General features: G+C 37.8%; 1 protein-coding gene across 6 annotated transcripts in view; it reads left to right on the top strand.

Annotated features, from left to right (window-relative positions):
• The window catches only part of mbnl3 (muscleblind-like splicing regulator 3), a 44593-nt gene that overhangs the window by 17177 nt on the left and 6818 nt on the right, over positions 1 to 20598 (top strand). For 2 of the 6 annotated variants that reach the window (XM_089134856.1, XM_039665696.2), the window contains exons 3-9: positions 8830 to 8994; positions 9094 to 9294; positions 9714 to 9947; positions 14309 to 14459; positions 16160 to 16195; positions 17986 to 18093; positions 19256 to 19350. In XM_089134856.1, the coding sequence (XP_088990982.1) occupies positions 8830 to 8994; positions 9094 to 9294; positions 9714 to 9947; positions 14309 to 14459; positions 16160 to 16195; positions 17986 to 18093; positions 19256 to 19350 (990 nt within the window). The remainder of the gene's footprint in view (positions 1 to 8829; positions 8995 to 9093; positions 9295 to 9713; positions 9948 to 14308; positions 14460 to 16159; positions 16196 to 17985; positions 18094 to 19255; positions 19351 to 20598) is intronic. The other 4 variants (XM_089134857.1, XM_089134858.1, XM_089134860.1 and 1 more) reach the window with 4 other exon arrangements.

The following is a 20598-nucleotide window of genomic DNA, read 5'->3' as shown; positions in this document are numbered from 1 at the left end:
GAATTGAAAAGATTTTTGGCATTACAGGTTTTCCAAAATGCTATGTTTAAATATGCAAATGAGGCATTATCTAATAAAATATGAACTAATTTGCCTAATTTTAAACCAGGCTCAAAGTTCTTGTTTCTTTTTTTTTTTACATTAAAGTCAAAGGTTTTTACAGAGAGGACTTTGGATCTTTTTATCACTCATGCATACACATTATACATCAGAAAATACTGTCAACTGCCAGAAAAAAAAAGTGAAATAATATATATTATATAATATATATATATGAACAAACCCATCAGTAAAAACCCTCAGAATATAAATTGGAATACAACTGTAAAGTTTGGTGTGTAAGTGTTACTGGGGAAAATAATGATAAATGATTCGATCGTGGCAGGCCCGTCTCTCTCTCTCTCTCTCTCTCTCTCTCTCTCTCTCTCTCTCTCTCTCTCTCTCTCTCTCTCTCTCTCTCTCTCTCTCTCTCTCTCTCTCTCTCTCTCTCTCTCTCTCTCTCTCTCTCTCTCTCTCTCTCTCTCTCTCTCTCTATGGGTGTGGGCCATCGAAGGTTTGAGGGGGATTTTGGATCTCCTTAGATTAAAAACTCTCGATACTTGAATATAACTTTTTTGGCACGTCTCCCTCTTCTGACATCACAGTTCAGCTGTCTTTTAAACATATGATGGCTAAAATATGACAGAAATAGCTATAAAGCTCAATGTAATCATTTTAATGATAATTACATTTTATAACCTTATTTAATATATTTTAAAATTAATAATAATAATAACCTGACAAACGCACTTTAAATACTACTCGCTAGGCTTTTCACCACAAGTCCTAGACAGCTGGACATCGCAACATGAAGTACTGGGTTCACCTTTAAAGCAAAAACAGCTTGTTTACTAATAGGGTACATTGTATTGAAAACATATGTTGTTTTTGGCACAACATTATATTGTCTAAGATTATTAGGATACAACTTTTTGAACAAGGAAAATCGCCATTATGAAAAGGTTCAGTGCTCAGATTTTAATTGAGGTTTATTGTGGTATAATCAGATATTCTGTCTGCTTTCTCCGTTTGTACAGTCTCTCTTTTTCTTCCTCCCTCTCCCTTTCTTTCTCACTGGCCAATCAGTAGTTAGGAGACAGCATGAGGCAAAACTTACTCTCGGTTGCCGGGTGTGTTACCATGACGACGCAGAGGAGATCCCTGGCCTAGTCCATCCTTCATGACATGACTTACAGCTTTTCATCTCTGCAATGTTTCTTCTCATGGGGACACTTGTCAGAGCCCTCCGCATATTTGCTGCATCTCTCTGTGGTGACAACAACCTGTGTTTTTTTGTATCACTGTGTACTATATTGAAATGAGCGGCATGTTCTCATTGTCTTCCAGAATGTTAAAGCTTGGCTATGAGGCTGGTTCTCATGTGTGCTTTGGCAGGATCACCTGTCTTCTCCTTTGAGACGGTCTCCTCATTACCCACACACTGACACAATACACAGCGCTGATGCAATTGCTCTCAATGTCAGTGTGTGAAAGCGATGTACAAGTGTCAGGATACGCAATTAACAATGTTACACAGATCTGTGACTGTGTACATTCTTGCATGTGAGTATATTGCCTATGATGTTTTTATGAAGAGGAACCACTAGCCCAGATCGTTCATAGATAAAAGCAATGGTGTAAAGTTTTGAGTAAATGTAATTAGTTCCTGTACTAAAAGGGATACTTCACCTCTGTAAAGATGAATGTGTATTTAAAATGGGTCATTTATGTAGAAGAAATGTGAAATTATTTTTGATTTTGGAGCTTTCTAGACTGAGAAAAGCCAGAAAATGTATTGGCCCAAAATGTCCGGGATTTGGCTTTTGCGTTCTACAGTCGCCATTCATTATGTTTACTGTGGAGAGCAGGACGAGGCTAGGGCCGCGGGAGAACGGCACAAGGCTGGTGGCGTAATTACTGATGAGCGACACCTTTGAGACGCACCGGTCTCGTATCTCTCAAGCAGGGGCGGGAATTTTCTTAGCTTTGTTAAAACGCACATCAACCGATCACTTGTTTAGCGTTCATGTAAACACTACATTCAGATTCACCAATCGGAATGAATTCAGTTAGACTGAAACAAAAGCTGTACATGTAAACAATGAATCGTGACTGCAGAAAGCAAAAGCTGAATCCCGGACATCGACTGCCGGACATGTCCGGGAAAAAGAGGATGGTAACCGCTACTACTCGGCTTTCTCCACAGAACAAGAGCCTGCTAGCTTAGATTCCAAAAAAAGATGGCTGACACTATGTGTACATTCTGTGAGTGAGATCCCACCCTCCATGGGCGGGTTGAGAACATGTGGGACAGCCCCTACTACTGACTGTAGTCTTTAGCCTCTGGCCAAAAAATGACTATTTTTGCATCATCGGAGGATTTTTTCCTGACAAAAAATACATAAATCTCTCGTCTCATGGGGAAATGAGGGTGGAAAGCATGGTAATTCGAAAATACTACAGGTTTTCTACTAATACAAAGCTTTATGCTAAATCCTGAAGTATCCCTTTAAGTATCTTTTTGGCTACTTTGTAGTTTGATTATCAAAGCTATTAAACTTTTACTCTGTGCTTGACAAAAAATTTCATGTACTCTTTACTCCAATATATTTGTGATGACTTATGCAATTACTCGTTAAATTTGGCATGGCACTAACGTTTTTCTGCGGCAGTTTATTTCTACTATAAAAGAAGTGATATCCCATGTACAGGGCATTGAAGGTACTATATCTCGTGCAGTTTGGCCATAGCCACCTAAAATTGTCAATATAATGCGAGTACATAGCAGGTATTTGCTGAATCGCAGGTGTTTCATATATGAAATGAGGGCATGGCTGCAGTCAGTGGTGATGAGGCACGTCCCAGCACATAGCATAAGCTTTAAATAGGAAATAGCATAGGAAAAACCTTTTTGAAGGATATTGGTTTACTTCGGTTCTTTTTGAGCACTTGAGCTCAACTTAAGGTGCGTTCCATTCGACCGTAAGTGGACTGTGAAGTGGACTTCACATTGTGTTTCGCCATCTTAAGTGTGATTCCAATCCGAAGGGAACGAACATGTTCAGTTCGAAGGGCACTGCAAACGGCGTAGGGAATAAGGAAACATCGGTACATCACTTCACAGGAAGTGGAGAGTGAAAATCAACCAACTCTCATATTGTGCACCGCGTCACCGCTCGGAACCATAAATCAGAGCTGTTGAAAGAGATTTTAAATTTAAAATTCTAACAGCTCTGAGTTTACGTACACACTCATGAGTATTCATAAATATTGTTGTTATTATACAAACTAGAGTATTTATGAATGGTTGGGGTGATGAATGTATCTATAGGCCTATTATATGATTTTAAATTAGAAAGAAAAGTAATTAAAAAGTTATATCATAATCTGTGCGACCCTGTTGTTGCCTTTCTTTGATGACGTTGCAGGGCATTCCAAATGAGCGGTTATTGTCAGCGAAGTCCACTTCAACTGATGTACCGTGTTCAGGGAGTAGGGAGCAGTGAACACTGCGTAGGGATCCTGTCGAATGGAACGCACCTTAAGACTTGAGTGTTTTAGACGTTTAAGAGGCTGTTGTGTTGACCTTGATTTATTGCAATTTTGAGGTGTTCAGTTTTATTGCTCTCCTCATAAATCAACTGTTTCTTGTTTTTCACTGGCATGTCTCTTAGGTTTTGCGAACTACTGTATTTTTTAGCCTATCTACACTAGTAAAATACTATAGTACTGTTAAAATCAAATACTCTTTTACTCAAGTCGTATTGGAATTGGTTATGTAAAGTAACTTGTAATGGAGTCGTTTTCACTATAAAGTATCTGTACTTTTACTTTAGTATTGTTTTCAGGTACTCTCTACTCCTCTGCACAAAAGTACTTTCTTGATTTGGCAAGCTCTAATATAGTACATATTACATTTGCTCAGAAAGAAATTATGATCACAGAATTTATACACATTTTCTTCTTTTTTGTCTTTTCTGATCAAACGTTTGTAGAGCATAACGTAAAAAATAGGAATGTAAGTTTTTAGGAATGACATTCATCAATGTCATTTTAAGTCAGCCATCAGAATTTTAAGTCACATTCATCAATGTCATTTTGAACCAGCTATCTCTTACTTTAATACAGCAAAGTACATCAGGAAAACATGTATTTAACTATATAAATTAAGACAATATGTAATGTAAATACATTAACTTGTTTCCATTAGTAATTTTTAAATAATGTATAATAATGACTCTACTGTTTAAAAGTTTGGGGTCAGTAAGATTTTTATTTCTTCAAAAGGGGCAGTAAAAGACATTTAGGGCCCTATCTTGCACCCAGCGCAATTGACTTTGTACACCAACGTATGTATCATTCGTATTTTGCACCCGTGCAAAGTGGACTTTTCCTTCCACAGACGCACGCCGGCAAACTAGTGAATGAACTTGCGCTCCCTGGGTGGTTTAGCACAAAAAAGGAGGCATGTTCCGGCGCAAACAATCCCTGATGCTATTTTGCAGTTCCAGAAAACAAATGCGCCACTGACCAGAAAAACCTAGTCTAAAGTCAGTGGCGCATTACATTCAGATGCTATTTTAAGCGCTCATGCTTGGCTATAATACAGAGTGTGAACAACGCACATACACTGTAGATGATTCTCTCTACACAGATGCATTTTACTTTTTGCAAATGATACATTATTGTAAGGAAAAATATTAAAACACGAGGGAAATCATTGTTGTGTCCATGACGATGGAAAGAATAGGCATAAAGCTTACAGATTTACCCAACTTATTATATGCATGTTTAACCGAAGCTAATTTGGTGGGGGTGGGGGTGATTGTCCCATTCCCCATTCCCCATTCCCCATGGTCACTTCTCTTTCTTTTACAGCCCTGACGAGAACATCGATCTCCTCGGCTCTGAACCAATTGTGAAGCGCGCCTGGTAAATGCGTCGTTATAATAGTATTGCGCCGTGGAACAAGCGCACCTCGTTTATCAAGCTCTTAAAGGGTGTGTTGGATGACGCTTTTATTGGTTTGTTTCCCGTTACGCCCAATTGGTTACCCGTTGTGCGCTATTGGTTTGAAATGAAAGTCGGGTTGACGTCAGAATCTGACTGATGTTGGTTTCTGATGTCACCCACGATTTGAATAATTATTTACTTAATTTGTTATTAAGTAATTATTATTGTTATTATTTCTTAATTATTTACAATGTTTGTATATTGAAATTGTTGTAGTTGAAGTTAAAAAAGTACCAAACAGTGTGATTCCGGTGCAGTTCTTAGGTGGTGTATATGCATACTCTTCCAGCAGGCACTGATGGGATTCTCTGATAGGATGATGCAGGGAGACCAATGGATGAACATTGCTTGTTGTTATGTACTTTAATAAAATATCACAGGGTTTGCAGTGAATGTCATCTTTATTTGTAGAGAAACGCTCCAATTCTGATTATATTGAACTAGCTTAATTCACAAGTGAGCCAAGGGCACAGCTCTTGACCAGAACAGGCTGCAATGTAGACATGACTTTATGCCATCTGACTACGTGCGACTAGGTGTCATATAGAGCTGCATGTGTGGGAGATGCATTGAATGATGCAGCAGTTGGATTGTGAAACATCTCCAACTCCTCGACAGCACACATAGATTACGCTGTCCCTGCATGCTGACACTCCAGACACCCACTTTCATCTCCATTAAGTGCACCAGATCACACTGGCCAGCAAAGAGACACCCCCACACTCACTCACTTCAAATTTTGTTAGGACTTCATCACTGTTAAAAGCCACCCAGAGGCTACTGAAGACACAAACAAGTGTTTAAATTGCTGTTGGTGCTGGACAGTTATACATCTCATTCATATGGAGTGACAGTTTGACATTCCGTCTGAACTGTTAGCCTTGCACAGAATCAGATACCATTTGCATTCATTGTTTCCCCAAATTCCATTTGGATTCCATAAAGGTTGCATCACTCAGAATTCCACTCAGAATTCCATTCAGATTTCATCGTGTTGGAACCGCGTGTTCCATGCTACGCAGCTCAATTCGATTTGTGAGCCCAACAACCCATTAAAAGGGATGACTTGAGTAAAGGACATTGATCTAACCAAAGAAAGAAAAAGAATGAAAATTGTTCATTGTTGCCTTTGAATTCCTGCTGACAAAGATGGTTTTAACTCTTTGGGCATTCTTGCAGATCATGTTTGTAAAGAGCAACATGAAACATTATAATGTGTTTCACTGTTCCACCCTTACAGATCTCAATGCATTAAAGGAAGAAATTCAGTGCACCAAACCATGTTTTTTTAACTCTGAAGCTCTGAAGATCTTCTTTTAGAATAAAATGACTACATGACAGTAGAATCTTTATTTTTTTTCATAGAATATTTGCTTTCTTTAATACAGAATTAATTTCTATGTTAAATGAAATTGACATTTCCCCATAATTTATTCACCAAACAAGCCAAGTGGGCATGGTTGGTTTTCTTTCTTTCGTAAACAAAAATAGATGTTTGACTCCAATCTGCTCTTTTCCATGCAATTACAGTGAAATTAGTCTGTCAAGCTCTGAAAATGAATGGCCATATAGTCTGCATAACTTATCATTCAAAGTCTTTTGAACCCATATGAAAGCTAGGCCTAAGTCTAAATATTGTTGATACCATGGTCACCAATCACTTTCTTTGTGTGTAAAAGAGTGACACATTCTTTTATATCAGGTCTTTGGTTTTCTGCAGAAGAAAGAAAATCATTATGAGCAACATGAGGTTATAATAATAAATTATGACAGAAATGTCACTTTTGGATGAACTATGAATGATTAATCTGTCAGAAACATGTGTTTGCATATTTCATCAAATTGTATGTGGCATAACCTCTCCCCTAGATTTCTAGATAGAAAATTATGTCAATAATGACTCAGCCTCGTGTCGTCCCAAGCCTGTAAGACCTCCGTTCATCTTCAGAACACAGTTTTAGATTTAGTCCGACAGTTTTCTGTCCCTCCATTGAAAAAATGTATGTATACTGTCCTTGTCCAGAAAGGAAATAAATACATCATCAAAAGTCGTCCATATGACATCAGTGGGTTTGTTAGAATGGTTTGAAGCATCGAAAATACATTTTGGTCCAAAAATAACAAAAACTACGACTTTATTCAGCATTGTATTGTCTTAATTGTCTTAATACAAGAAGACAATACAAAGTAACCTAACGTTACACTATCACACTAAACAGCATTTAAATGTGTGTTGAAAGTTATAATGTTATTCTAATTGTTAGTTCGTTTGCTATACAAAACTAGCAGTAAGCTAGATCAACATTAGAATAACATACTGATCATATTCTGACATTTCATCATGTTGAGCTAACGTTATATAACATTGATTTGTTTTATGTTCATTTGCTCACCCGTCTAATAAAGCTGTCAAGTCGTGACTCGTGAAGCTCTGTCAAGCCAAAATTCGTCTCGGACGTGGAGCTCTCGGCATCTCAAAAACGCCACGCTGATATTGATCCTCATTTTAGTTCTCTATGTTTGACCCAAAGTCTGCTTGCCATGGTCTATTTTTGAAAGAAACAAGAACTGCGTGCCGCTAAACGTTACGCAATAGGCAGTTGTCCACGTCTGTCGCCATGGTTACTCATCATGGCTATGGCAGTATGAACGAAGATAGCGCGGATATTGCGTCATTGACTGGCGACATTTTTTTACGGGACAGCCGCTTATTTAAAATTGGAATTTCTCTCAAATAAAAAAATCTTTGGAGACTTTTGGGCTATTGTGAGTACACAACTGCAGGAAATATGTCAATCTGTGCAAGTGATTTTTGGATATTTTATCACAAAATTCGTACATATTGTACCTTTAATATGGTTGGAATGACATGAGGGTGAGTAATTGATGACAGTATTGTAATTTTTAGGTGTACTGTCCCTTTAAATTTTAAGTTTAACAGCTCTATTAGGCTAATTGTTATAGGCTAGGTTTAGCATGCGATTCTCGGTTTTGTACCATAGTTCCCTGCTCCATTTCTCTATCCCCAAGACCTCCATAACCTGAAAAGGGTAGAAAATGTAAAAATATATATTAATGTGAAGGGAAATAGAGAAGCTTTATCCATAGAACATCAGCCAGAGTGTGTAACTGTCGGACTGATGGAACGACATCTTTCCCTACTGGGTTATTACAGTACCTTACGCAGTGCAGAACAAATGGCATTGCTCCATGGGTTCATTGAGTTTGTCTCGCAGCTAATCGACCCCGCTCCTGAACGTTTGGTGTGTGTATTTAACCGTGTCTGTTGCTTGCCCATCAACATGTTGCTCAGGGAGCTGGGTGATAAGCATCATGCTATACATCCGATCCGATCCATATGTAGTATGAGTGTGAACAACAGCCACAAGGGCTATATAATCTTGTCAGCCGCACAGACGGACAGATTGTTGATGCAAACAGACAGACAGAAAGGGAAGGCTGTCACTGTCAATTCATTTGGAAGTATCCCGTGTCCCAATGCTGTCATTTTGCTGTTTCTTTTGATCGTTTGATATTCAGACCTTCCAGCACTCCTGAGATTATGCTATTTTCTTTTCATTTGATGGGGTTTTGGATGTTTCTATTGGAGTGGAAAGTTGGAATCGGTTCTGTCAAATATCTAGGGATTCCTGTTTAATTTATCCTTTCAATCATGGAGTCCTTATCTTCCTGACACACTGCATGAAGTCTTGGATGTTTCAGTTGCTGAGATTTAGTACAATTCATCTCTCTGTCTCCCTCTTCAACCTCTCTAAGGGACGCTGCACACGTGATAACTGTAAGTACCTGCATCCTCCGCCTCATCTCAAGACCCAGCTGGAGATAAACGGCAGGAACAACCTGATCCAGCAGAAGACCGCAGCCGCCATGCTGGCCCAGCAGATGCAGTTCATGTTGCCTGGAGCTCAGCTGCAGCCTATCGTGAGATTAGATTTTCATAAGCAATAACGTCACGATCATTTCTGTCGGCTTGAAAACATTGGTTTATTATCTCTTGTTGTCTTTGTATCTCCTATCCAGACCTCTTTCCCAGTTACGCCTTCATTGGCCAACAGTCCGAGCATGGCTTTCAGCCCGTACCTAAGCCACATGAGCCCGGGCATCAGCCTCATGCCCGAGCTTCTGCCCAGCGCCCCCGTGCTGGTCCCGGGGAGCCCCACCGGCATGGCCATGGGCAACGGAAATTCAACGCAGAAACATGTTCGCACAGACAAACTTGAGGTGTTGAACAGTAAACAATATCACTATAACTGTTGCTAAACATACGTATTTGAATATATCTCAAATTGCATTCTGTCACTTTTCCAAAGCATCACACTTTTAGTTAACTGTTTGGCGGTAAAACAACATATATGCGTGGTTTGCAATAAACATAAAATATTTCCTATAGATATAATCAAGAACTTTAAATGAATCGTTTTTTACATTCCTGTGGGGGAAAATGCATGAAAAACAAACTTTTGGATCAAATGTTACTAAAAACAAAGCGTGTGGGTTCTAATGCACTCTATAGCAACACCCTGGCAACCACTCACAACACAGAGTTGGACAAGGGCCACTCACGTTAAAATTACTGTCACTAAGGTTGATTTTCAGCATAACTAATGGGTGATAGTAAATCTCTGCTATCTTGCTCCCAGGTGTGTCGAGAATTCCAGCGGGGAAACTGCACGCGTGGGGAGAACGACTGCCGCTACGCCCACCCAATGGAAGCCGCCATGGTGGACGGCAGTGAGAACTCGGTCATTGTTTGCATGGATTACATCAAGGGCCGCTGCACCCGTGACAAATGCAAGTACTTTCACCCTCCGGCTCACTTACAGGCCCGGATAAAGGCGGCGCAGCACCAAGCCAGCCAGAATGCTGCTGCCATGGTGAGTTACTGAGACGATCCCATTACAATGACAATCATACGCGCTAATTCTCATAATTATGACAATTACACATCATTTATACTTTATAAAAGGGATGTTCTGTGTACAAATGCCATCAGTAAACACAATTCAATGCAACAATATGAAATAGTCATATTGATAATTGGACTAAACATAATTGAATGCACTGTTCAATGAAACTAGTTTAGCAAGAGAAGACCTTGAGAAATATATCTAGAACCATTGTGTGGAAACTGGAAAGTGCTTTAATTTATCCATCCATCTGAATTTTCTGAATTTATTTTAAAATTAATCAAATAAAGCATCCATTTTCAAATAATTTGTAAATAAATTGTGAACTTTCGCACTCGGGAAATAAATTAATCGAAGCTAATAAAATCATAAATGCAAATTCATTGTTATTTATTGAATATGTTACATATTTAAATAAATTCTGACCATTTAATCATAAGCTGCTTGTTATGGCATAAATCAGAATGAATCAAAACCACTTTGTTTAAAAAAAAAAATGAAAAACATATTTATTATCATTAACATTCATGATTACCATTCATTATTCAATGATATTATATCATATACCTTTTCACTTACAAAGACCACAGTGCACTGTTTATTTGTGGGCATTTTATGTAGTAATTTAGCAAGGTTCATCATCATTCAGCACGGTTTTGTTGGATTAAGGAGGTTAAGTGACCAACAACCATAGTTTTGGCCAATATGCCATTTTCAATAAGCTCTACTTGGATCGGACGAAGGTGTGTGTATTTATAACTCACTTTCCACACACCTTCAATGAGAGTTTCAGGAGTGTATTAAATAATTCAGATTCCCCACAGGAGGGTGTGTGTGTGTCTGTAGGTGAGCTCTTTGTCTCTTGTGTGATGTATGAAGACCAGGGCTCTGTGATCGCTTGCAAACAGTGTCTGCAGTGCAGGTGCAGGAGAGAAAAAATATAAGAAAGGAGAAAACAAGCAATTCATTCCCACAAAATCCTCCACTAACAGCCTCTCACCCGAGAGCGTACTGCAGCCAATTTCCCTTTAATAATGTCTTCTTTATCCCAGTCCTCCCTTTTCTTATCATGTAACATTTTTGCAGGTTTATTTACAGTGCACAGATGTGGGAACCTTATCCAGATATCCTCCCCTGCTTCTTGCAGTCACCTTGTTTGCCTTGGGCTTTATCATATTTTGGCTTTATTTGACTCCTCCTCCGTTCAGCTGTCATTCTTTATGAAAACACTGCTTGATTGTCTTTACATCCTCACAGCTCTCTTTGTTGTCCTACAAGCTTATTACCCAGCGCTCTCTCTTTCTCTCTGCTGAATCTGTTCCTTCACGGCTCATTCTCTTGTCTTGTGTTTATGTCCACTGTCGTTGATTGGTTTGCCATCGTCATGTGATCACTGCTCGCATACCCAGCCCCCAGTGCGTCCTCTGAAGCGCAGCCTACAGCCAACTTTCCACCTGGTACTTTGATCTTTCACCCATTTTTGTGTCTTTTCTTTGCTATGCTAATTTGTTAATTTCTAATTGCTCATATTGCATATGAACGTGTCAGTACTGTAAGAAACCAGCCACAACTTTTGTAAACTAATCCGTTAGAAGTGAAATGAAACTGAATAAATATGCAGAGATCTTTTTTTATTATTAGTCTGGGTTCTAGTATACTGTATTTCTCAATAATTTTCTCCACGGGCACTTCAGAAAATTGAAACGTGCTAGCTCAAAGAGGAATAACAAAATTTGATTCACATTTGAAAAAAAGAGAGACACAAGAATGTATTTCGCATCTTTATCACATATGGATGTAAAATGTCGGGTACCATATTGGCTGTTGTCTGATAATAGTTTTTTGAATGTATTGGTCAATATTCAATATTTCCATTGTCTAACAATTAAAGTTGATCTTTAAAAAAACATCTTTAGCAAATCATAAAATTAATATAACTTTTTCAAACTGTATAATCTGGTGATTCAAATTCAAATTACAGCATTTTGCTTTTTTTTCTGTTAGTTAGTTAGTTATTTAGACAGAATTTTAATAACAGACTTTTAGTGGTTGTATATGCCATAACATGTATTCTAGTCTCTAGTCTTTTATGAGAGAATGAATTAACTACTCATCCCATAATGCACTGAGAAATATTTGTTCTTTGAAGGGGATAGTTTATAGCCTGGCTCCGCCCTCCTACGTACTTCCGCTCAATTTTCATTTTCCTTCAGTCCTACGTCTGGGTTTGTGGTGTATTCTTTGGTTTTCTCCGGTCAGTCTTTTACTGGTCCAATCAGCGAATAGAGGGAGTGGCTGAGAACGATGACGTTGATGTTGTGCGCTAGTTTGAGTCGTCATACTTCACGGCCAATGGTAGCGATTGGCTCTGGGCAGATCCAGTAGTTTTAAACCTCAACAGAGTACCCGCCTACAAGGTTTTATGTTTTATGCCACATGTTTTATGCCCTTACACTTCTGTAATTCCTGTAATGACTAACAAGGTAGATAGCAGCTATCTTTAGCTTTCATAACTATGTAAAAATAGTACCTAGCTGCAAGCAAAAGAAAAAAATATGTAGTGGAGATTACAGTTAGTTTCCATTCAAACAACATCTTCTGATTGGCGGATCTCAGCCAGGATTGTAGGGAGTGCAATACTTCACCTGTAATGAATTCGACAGTTAAGCAATTGTTTTCTGTGAGGTTTAAATCACTGGTTTATGCCTTCTTTGGAAAACATACACCTTCATCACAATAACCTTAGAGCTTATTGTTAGTATTTCTTGAAAGGTATGTAAATTAGTTTTGAAAATCTGAATCACTATGGAGATTTGGATTGATATTTTTACGTTGTTGTGAACCTGACTGTTGAGTGCTATATACAGTACAGCACAGTATTATTGAGTTACTTGGGATTGAGTTCACATGTAAATCATGAGGTCGGCCTGCTCCCCCATCATGCCTCCGTTTGTGAATCACAGATATCCTCTTTCTGTTTGACCTTGCTCTTATCACCTTGCATATCGGTCTTCAGACAGAATTACACAGTGGAAGACAGCCATACATTCTCATCATCATGCCTTCATCTGGGCTGAGCATTCTCAGTTTAACTATCGGAGGCCGATAAGGATGCTTCACTTCAGTTTCTGTTTCTGATATCACTCTTCCTCATGCTGCTGACACCTCTTAGAGAGAAATAGAGAAGCAGACCCAGACATTTCCCAAAGATGGAGCCACAGCATAACATGAATAAAAAAATCTTTAGTTTGTGTCAAAACTAGTCAACAAAATTAGTCAAATTTGAATTAAATTATTTTAAAATGCTATTAAATAATACTACAAACATATTACATTTCTTCTAGAAAATACCTTGCTCACCATGGCTGCATTTATTTGGAAAAAAACTATATGTACTTATTAGGGCTGTCAAACGATTAATCGCGATTAATCGCATCCAAAATAAAAGTTTGTGTTTACATAATATATGTGGGTGCACTGTGTATAATTATTTTATATATATATATATATATATAAATACACACACATGCTTGTATATATTTAAGAAATAGTTTCATGTATATATATAAATATCAATATTTTATATATAAATAATATTTTTTTCTTAAATATACATACATGTTTGTGTATTTATATGTAGAAAATAATTATACACAGTGCACCCACATATATTATGTAAACACAAACTTTTATTTTGGATGTGATTAATCGCGATTAATCATTTGACAGCCCTAATACTTATATAACAATTTATATAACTGTTTTCTATTTTAATGTATATTAAAATGTAATTTATTCCTGTGATGGCAAAGCTAAATATTCAGCATCATTACTCCAGTCTTCAGTGTCACACGATCCTTCAGATTCACTCTAAAATGATGATTTGGTGCTCAAATAACATTTCTTCTTATTACCAATGTTGAAATGCTTAATATTACTACTAAATGTTTTTGATGAAAATGTGATATATTTCTTTTTAGGATTTATTAATGAAAAGAAAGTTCAGTATTTTTTTATTTAAAAAAAAAATCTTACTGACCCCAACATTTTAAACAGTATGATAAATATAATGCAATAATAACAAACATTTTCTGTTGCATCCCAAAATCATCATATTTCTACATTTTATTTATGACGCATGATTTGCAACTCTTAGAATGACAAATACACAATCACTGTCATGCATAGACATGAACACACACAGTAGAACGTTTTCTGTGGCTCAATACCATGGCTGTCACTGACCTCCCCCTCCGCCCACTATCTTTCTTCTTCTTTCTTTTTGTTTTTCTCCTCTTTCTTTTTTCATCGTGACCTGATCACTTCAGGCTCTGCCACCAGGAGCCATGCAACAGCTACCAAAGAGACCGGCCCTGGAGAAGACTAACGGCGCGGCTGCCATCTTCAACCCCAGCATGTTCCACTACCAGCAGGCTTTGGCCAGCATGCAGCTGCAGCAGCCAGCGTTCATTCCCACAGGTGAGCCTTCGCAGACGAGTGACTGCGCTCTAATATCACCATATTCCTGTATTAGTTTGGCTTGCATACATACAGCACTTTTAAGGCAAAGTGCCCGGCTAGACGAGGACTTGAGCGCATTTTCTGCTTGCCATCTCTCTCCCTGTAAGCCCACTTGCTCTCTTTATAGTAGTCCACCCTATGCCAATGTCATTAGTCCCATGATGCATATACAGTCCTGCATTGTCTCCTCATGCACCTGAGCATGAGCATCTTGTTCTGATTCTGCAGTGCACAATATTTCCTCTTCTCACATTCAGTAAGAGAAACTAGATTGTATTTTGCCTCAATGAGACAAGCAACAACAACCCTCCAGCCTTATAAAAAGTCTGTGAGAGGATTGTTACATTAGGTTTGCTACCCAGCAGAGAGTTTTAATCACCCAGTCATTTCAAAACTGGAATTGTGTGGGTTTTAATCCGAGTCTATAAAGCGCTGTAGCAATGACGTATTTTTAAAGGTTGAACCAGAAGTTAGTATCACCCTGGTTCCCTCGATAAAAACTCAGTATGATTTTTCCTCTGGCTTTAGGACTATTACAAAACAAAAGCCCTTTGACCAACATGTTTGCTTCCTACATTTCGTTCATCATGATCATTTTCAAAAATGAATACAAACTTATAACCAAAATACACCACAGTCTCATGACTTCAGCGTCAATTTCATTAAAGGGATACTCCACCATTATTTGGGAAATAGGCTCATTTTTACCACTCCCTCTGTTAAACTGTTAAACAGTTGAGTTTTACTGTTTTCAAATCTGATTTTCTGATATGTAGAACAATGTCAGTAACCAGACAGTTTCTGGTCTCATTGACTTCCATAGTATATTTTTTTTTCCTACTATGGAAGTCAGTGAGACCAGAAACTCTCTGGTTACTGACATTCTTCTAAATATCAGAAAATCGGCTGAATGGATTCGAAAACGGTAAAACTCAACTGTTTAACTCTGGGGGAGTGGTAAAATGAGCCTATTTCCAAAAAATGTGGAGTATCCCTTTAAGCTTCTGACAACTCTTCCCACATCACAAGACGATACAATTTCATGAGGTCTTTATAGACTACATGAAATCAAAATGGGCCCTTTTTTTAACTAAATCTTAATAAATGTTTCATGGTAGATTATCAGGTTATTTTAAAGCAAGGCAGTAGGTTTATTTACCTGAAAATGACTTTTGTTTTTCTTATGTATCATAGCATAATACCTTTTGATTGAATCAAATCCTTATGGATGAAAAGAAGCCCTATTCTAGATTTTATCCAGATGAATATTCTGTTGAAATCTAATACACAGCACATTTTAAGCATGTTGATTTTAACATTAAGCACCAGTCAAGCTGAACTTGTTAGCAGTGGGCTACTCAGTTGGCGAGACACAACAATAGATTGGCATCCAGGTTAACATTCACCTCCTGATTAGGACATTTTTATTCTGCCAGCGTAATTCATTTCCTCTTGGTTTCCCCCTGCTTTGTGTCCATGTCTCCATCTCGCCACCATGGTGCCCATAATGACGGTCATCGCTCTTTCGCTGTGTGTCACTAACTCTAAAGTTGTTTTGTCTTGTACTCACGCTGCTTTAACTACCCCTTCTCATCTCTTCCACCCCTCCATCCTCCTCGGTGTCTCTTCTCCTGGGCTCTTTGTGCATGGTGTTGCAGGCTCCGTATTCTGCATGGCTCCATCTGGAGGCATTGGTAGGTCACTTCCCAGTCTATTTGGATCAACATTTACCTTACAGCAACATCTCAGATATGTGGCAGACAGGAAGGTCATGCAACTCCAAAGGCCCAGCAGTGTATCATAGGGTTTTTCTCCAGCTGTGGGCACTTTTATGTCATGACAGTTTTTTTTCCCCATTTTAATTGTAAATTTTAAATCATTCATTAAAATCAATAATTTATATGAATATTCATACAATAAGATTGCATTGTTTACAGCTGCCTTTACAAAATCAAGGTAAATATCACTTCTATTGTCTGGCATTTTCAGTCTCGCTGCTGTTTATTTAAAACCATTCTATTTAAAGAATTGTTTAAAGTTCTTTTTCCACCTGAATGCTAATAAACAATATATCATTTAGGATGTGGTGGAAACAGACTTGGAGGAGTAAAGGATACAAAAAGTGTTCATAATTAAATATTAATAGTTCTAAAATAATAATCATTGTCAATAACTGAAAATAACTGATTATTCAAATGATCTATTCCATTTTACACATTATGACTGTCTTTTACAGCTAATAATAAAATATCACTTGTGAACAATATTTTTATTGTGTGGTATTTTTAGTCTAGAAATAACTCAGTTTGCCATTTTATTTTGAAAATTATTCAAATTTTATTTCCATCACCTTAATTTCCACCAAATAATTCTATTGAAGGAAAATTAAGTCATTAATTACTCACCCCCATGCTGTACCAACCCCATAAGAGCTTTGTTCGTCTTCAAAACACAAATGAAGATATTTTTGATTAAATTTGAGAGGTGGATCACTGCTACATAGGCTTCCTAAGGGATTGAAACTTGACGGCCCAGAAAGTCATTGAAGAAAATGTTTAAATATTCCAAGTGACTACAGTGGCTCAACTACAAGTTTATCAAGCGATGAGAATACTTTTTGTGTGGAAATAAAACAAAAATAACGACTTTATTCGACTATTCCTTTTCTTCCTTCTGGGCCTGAGACGAGAGTTCAAGAGATTTCCACGACGCATGTGCGAGAATTGCGCAAGAAGTAGTTGAAGGAGATCGCAGTTCTCACGCATACGTCGTGGAAATCTCTTGAACTCTCGTATATTTGGAATATTTAAACATTTTCTTCAATGACTTTTTGGGCCGTCACGTTTCAATCCCTTAGGCAGCCTATGTAGCAGTGAACCACCTCACAAATTAATCAAAAATATCATCTTTTGTGTTCCGAAGACGAACGGAGCTCTTACGGGGTTGGTACAGCATGGGGGTGAGTAATCAATGACTTAATTTCATTTTTGGGTGAACTAACCCTTTAAACACAGTACATTGTTTGGGATATGGTGGAAATGGGTTTGGGTTAGGGTTAGAAGAAACTTTCAGAAGAAAAGGAAAAAAAAAGTGCTCATAGTCGAAGAAACTCATCAATATGAGACATGTTTAATGGTCAATACTAAAAAAGACAAGGACAGCTTAGCATAATGCTCCTCACACTGTCATTTTTCTCATGAGGCCTCAAACTATAGGCCTAACCCTTTCCTGTCTGTCACTGTGTTTACACCCAACCTGTGTGCTTCCACTGCTTGTTATTGTTTGCTTATTATTTGGCCTCAATGTATGACGTACATTTGTTCTTGCATGTGTGTGTGTGTGATTTTGTGTGCAGCTCATGGCACAGTGCGGGCACAAATAAGCAAGGCTTAAGCCTTCAACGCGACTCATTAAGACTGGTTCCTTTTTTGTGCCCTTTCCTCCTCATCCTCTCCTCTCCCTCACCTCCTTAAATCTATTATAGGCCTTTTCAAACCCCAAGGCCTAATGACAGATGGCCGCTGGGAGAGGCGGGACTGGACCAACTGCAGGCCCCCCCAAAGTCGTTACCTGTCAGGGCCTGGACATACTGGTGAGGGTAGAGTCTAGGTCCCCTCCCCTCACACACATACACTCACAACCTTACCATTTCCCTGTTTAGAAAGGTAGAAATCACACCTCCCATTTCTCAATCTAACAGAAACTCAAGTTTCCATCCCCATAGAGTTCAGTAAAATGCACTTTTTTTAGCTGGCCAACTTAAATCTGTCCTTAACAGTCATTTAGCTGGGAAACAACTTCACCAGTCTTGTCAAAATGTCAAAACACTAGATCTGCGTTGAACCAGTGAGTGTGCCAGTGTGTGCCTGTGCGCATGTCTCTATTTGAAATTTGTATATCATTATTTGACATCTGTAATGCATTTGCTGTATACATATCATGCTGTGTTAATTTGCAGTTTTTCATATAATATGACCTTTATCTCTATTACTAATAGCTGGTCCTAAATTCTTACTTTGTGTTTTAGAATGATTATGTCAAATATCAGGTTAACTCAAATAAAACCAAAGAAATAAAGTGTCATATTATTTTAAGGCAATATTTGGACGGGAATGAATTGCATATGAACAGTTCAGATGCAAAGCCTCTAAATGCCATTTGAAATTTTCTTCTTGAATGATTATTTTTTATCAAACTTGTATATTTAAGTTCAGTAATTTCACTTAAATAACAATTAATAGGTAATCATCATTGCCATTTAAGTGAGATCACTGAACTTAAATATACAAGTTTGATAAAAATCATCATTCAAGAAGAAAATTTCAAATGGCATTTAGAGGCTTTTGCATCTGAACTCTTCATATATACATTCCCTGCTTCTCCCCCAATGTATATTTATCCATTCTCCGCCCCCCATCAAAATATGACAGTCAGACATTCCTGTCTGTTCCAAATGTGTGTGATTTTGATTACGGCCATGTTTTTATTTTGCCCATTAGAGGTTTCTCGATAGTTTTATCTAAAAGCAATAGTGATCGGATAAAACTCTCTAAGCTAAAACGTAATGAAAGTGTTTTTAAGTTCTTTTGCATGTTTGTTCTTGAGTGAAAACATCATCTTTTGCAGTACATAAAGACGTAGTTGCCATGACTCAGCCTATTCCTCTGGCATATTATGTCATGGTACTCATAACATTCCTCCTCCCCTCCACCTTCCCCTTTCCCTTGTTTCTTGTCTGACTCGCCTGAAAAAAGTTCCCATGATGCACGGTGCCACCACTTCCACTGTTTCGTCGGCTACAACCCCAGTCACCAATGTTCCTTTTGCTGAATCAGCCACCTCCAACCAGGTTTGCCCCTTCATTTTGGCCTCTCCTTTTTACTGCTGTAAGGCATCCGACTGGTCCATAGACCATAATGCTTGATTATATATATGTTATATACATTACATTTTGATTTCAAAGTGTTTATATATATATAAATGAACACTTTAAAATCAAAATGTAATGTCTGAAAGTGATATCTGAGTAAAGAGAGTGGTAATTCGTGTTTTCTGTGCCAAAATGGTTAAACATAATGACCTTGAGTCGTTGAGTTTTCTGTGGACCAGTGAGGATCCTCTCTTTACCTCTTTAACACAATGTCCCAGTTCAACCATGTCTGTGTGTGTTCACATCTCTGTCTGTCTGTGTCTGTGTCTTCACTGTGTATTAGAGCAAACAACTGCATTTAAAGAGATTTCTCTCCTTAATTACTCACCTTCGTGTCTTTCCAAACCTGAATGCTGCTAATTTTCCCATGGAACATAATATTAGACGTTTAATGGTGAATTATTTGCCAGCTCTTTCCATACAATGACAGTTCATAGTGAACATTTAAAGGAAAATACAACAAAAAGGCACCAGAAAAGTAGCCTGTACGATTGTATTCAAGCCTTGTGAAGTTATATGATCGTTTATATGATAAAATAGTTGGTTCTTTTCAATGAACTGTTTGATTTGATTCCTTATTTACTTGAATAATTCTTGAATTAATAATTTTTTTTTCTATTGAGCAAGTTCTTTTCAGTGAACTATTTGATCTGATCATCATAGACTGATTTGTTCAAGTTCAATTCAATTATTTTATATCACTTATTTTATGGCATTGTTTTGGTGATCGTATGGTGTTCAGTCATTTTTGGAAATAATCAGATTTAGTCACTATGAACTACCGTTGTATGGAACGAGAAGTGCAGTGATTCTTCACAAAATTCTCCTTTTTGCGTTCCGTCGAAGAAAGAAAATCGTACATGTTTGAAACAACATGAGGGTGAGTAAATGATGACGGAAGTATCATTTTTGATACTGTTGCTTTAAATGTCAAAGCTCAAAAGTTCATTGTCTTTTCTTCCCCCTTCACCATGTTTTGCTAATTTTGCACTGGTGCAAGTTGTTTCTGTGGCTCACACTAGAGTGAAATGGTATACGTGTCCTCGTTTTTCTGTAAATAGGATGTGAGTTTTCAGAATTTTTGTTTGTCCTTCCTTTTTAATTGTCTTACAGTTAGCTTGAAAAGTTCGTAATGTGAGGAAACAGACAGTTCACCATTTTGTCTCT

The sequence above is a fragment of the Pimephales promelas genome, chromosome 9 (assembly GCF_988280905.1).
Source record: "Pimephales promelas chromosome 9, fPimPro1.hap1.1, whole genome shotgun sequence".
Taxonomy (NCBI): domain Eukaryota; kingdom Metazoa; phylum Chordata; class Actinopteri; order Cypriniformes; family Leuciscidae; genus Pimephales; species Pimephales promelas.
This window is presented reverse-complemented; position numbering and strand designations above follow the sequence as displayed.